Raw genomic sequence first — 2,871 nt, forward strand, 5'->3', positions numbered from 1 at the left:
AAGAACCCATCGGATATTTTGAAAGTGAAGTTATGGAAATTCACATCTCAACTGGATGACTTATTTGATATTGCTCTTCAATCGAAAGTAGATACAATGAAGAACGACGTAGCAGTAACTTTATTGAATTTGCATAGGGAAAAAGGACGCAACGGTATTTTGGACACAATCATTGACACAGGAGATTTGAGTGTTAGTGATACAGAAGAAAAAGAAACTACTAAAAAACCTACAGAAGGTAAGATAAGACAATCAATATTTATTACTGGAATCACTCGTAAAAAGTGACTTTCATTAAATTTCACCGTTTCAAGGTAGCTACAAGAATAATCGTTAGGAAAATTTGTGTCCTTCAATATTCAAATTATTTGCCAAAACTTCTGGGAGAGTCGTTGTTATAAATGTCTCAAAAACTTCATAGCCGATCAGCTTCTTTTTTTCGGGGTCCATAGAACTGGATGTGATGCCATAGAACTCGATGTGATTTTTTAATAATTTTTTGATCAAGTTCTCGTCAGTTCATCTCTAGTTATAATTTTTGAATCGATTTAAACAAATTTTTTCAATATATAAGTAGCAAATGCCCTGCTTGTTTGTTCATTAATTCAATTTTCCAGCCCAACCAAACAAAATCATGACCAATTTCGGCAACTACCTTTTGGACAACGAGGAGGACATCGAGGAGTTGTTGAGAATCATTGAAGATGAAGAAGATGAAGATTATAAAGTCCCATTACCATCCGTGAATCCTAAAAGACGTAAGATAATGAGTCCAGACATTGTTGCCATTTTGGATAGAGCCAAAGTTAGTGACCGCATGGCTGCCCGTATATTAGCAGCAGCCATTATGAATGCTGGCCTCACTTTGGACGAAGTGAGTCTGAGTCGCGAAACTGTCCGCCGAAATCGACAAATAGAACGCGAGTCGCTAAGTGAGCAAATTAAGGATACACTGAAAAGTCGGACATTTCACAGGCTCACTGTTCACTGGGACGGCAAGCAATTACCACGGGCAGATAACAAATACCAAAAAATTGAAAGACTTCCAGTCCTTATATCAGGCAATGACTGGTATCAATTGCTTGGTGTTCCTGGGCTGGAAAATGGAAGAGGTGAATTGCAGGCAGCAGCGGTCTACAATTGCCTAAAAGAGTGGAACGTCGTAGACGATGTATCAGCCATGGTATTTGATACAACTGCAAGTAATACAGGCAACGTGTCTGGTGCCTGTACCCTGCTTGAAAAATTAATTGGCAGGGATTTGCTATACTTGGCTTGCCGTCATCATATCTTTGAGCTCCTTCTGAAAACGGCATTTCAATGTACAATGGGAGGCACATCTGGACCGGAAGTTCTCATCTTCAAAAGGTTCCAAGGGCATTGGAAAAATATTGAAGAAGACAAATTTTCCCCTGGAGTGGATGATATTGGAGTGCGAAAAGCCCTGCAATACAATATGGCCGATAGTCTTGCTTTCGCTGAAGATCAATTGAAGGTTAGTGCTCATAAACTGTTTACATTGATTTAATTTACTCATGCTTCCTTTTTTCGAGAATTTTTTAACATATATTACGAAGTATAATATTCATTATGATTGTTATCTTTTACAGAAAGAAATCGTTCGCGACGATTACAAAGAGTTTTTGGAATTGATAATCCTGTTCCTCGGTGGAAATCTAAAGAAAGGGAATCGATTCCGAGCTTTGGGTCCCATTCATCACGCAAGATGGATGGCTAAAGCGATTTATTCGCTGAAAATGTTTTTGTTTAGAGACCAATTTCATTTGACATCTTCCGAAGAATCAGGGCTCAGAGAATTATGCATTTTTATTGTGGTGCTGTATCAAAAGGCTTGGTTTACCGCGTCCAATCCCATTACAGCACCAAACAATGACTGGCAATTGCTCAAAAAAATAGCTCAAAATATTGATACTGTTGGTTCCGTTTCTTCAAAAATTTGCAAAGCGGTATTCCATAAATTCGAAAAACATCTTTGGTATCTTTCGGAAGAATTAATTGCGTTTGCTTTTTTCGATAAAAACGTATCCATTGAAATTAAAAGAAAAATGTGCCAGGCTCTTAAAACCCATTCTGCTTTCAATAGTGAAAGAAATCCACGAGCAATTGAAATTAAAGATCAAAGGGCGGTACAAGAGCTAGATTTAGATTCATTTGTCAATGAAAAAACGATCAACTTTTTTAAAATTCTCACAATAGATAGTAGTTTTCTGGATAGTGATCCAACGACATGGGAGACAAGAGAGGATTTTATTAAAGCTTTTGAAATCGTCAAATCTCTCCATGTCACAAATGATATTGCTGAGAGAAGTGTGGCACTCGTGAGTGAATATAATAATTTGCTGACGAAAGATGACAGCAAACAGCGAGCACAATTAATTGTTCAGAAATTTCGAGAAATGTCTCCAAATTATACCAAAGATGCACTTAAATTTTCATTACAGACTTATTTAAATAATATAGAACTGAAACCGTAATATCATTCGTTAGGATTTAGTTCTTGAATATTTGAATATACCATTTAGTAGCAAATATATAGTTAATAATCACGATAATAAAAATAATAATAATAATAAGAATTGAAAATACTGTAAAACCTTGAATTTTTCCATAATCCGGACATAAAGTTATTTAATAAATGAATGTTTACATTACTTCCTTTCATTTATTACATATGGAACTATGACAGGATAGGTAAAAATTTGTAAACTTGACAGAAATAAAATTTAACATCTTATTATTGTGTTTGTGCTTTAGAAAATGAAGCTAAATAAAAACCTTATTTGACTAACTTCTCTCCAAATTATGGTACTTTGAGCATTCAAATTTTATTGAAATTAATATGAAATGAAG

At 35.2% G+C, this 2,871-nt stretch overlaps 1 protein-coding gene across 1 annotated transcript; it reads left to right on the forward strand.

Annotated features, from left to right (window-relative positions):
• Window positions 1-1,317: 1,317 nt before the first annotated feature.
• On the forward strand, window positions 1,318-2,540 carry LOC107045482. The gene is made up of 2 exons (XM_015267778.2): window positions 1,318-1,495; window positions 1,611-2,540. The coding sequence occupies exons 1-2, from the start codon at window positions 1,328-1,330 to the stop codon at window positions 2,493-2,495; spliced, it is 1,053 nt and encodes a 350-aa protein (XP_015123264.1). The 5' UTR covers window positions 1,318-1,327; the 3' UTR covers window positions 2,496-2,540.
• Window positions 2,541-2,871: the final 331 nt, after the last annotated feature.

This window comes from Diachasma alloeum, unplaced genomic scaffold (genome assembly GCF_001412515.2).
Source record: "Diachasma alloeum isolate Michigan unplaced genomic scaffold, Dall2.0 Dall_scaffold_00948, whole genome shotgun sequence".
Classification (NCBI taxonomy): domain Eukaryota; kingdom Metazoa; phylum Arthropoda; class Insecta; order Hymenoptera; family Braconidae; genus Diachasma; species Diachasma alloeum.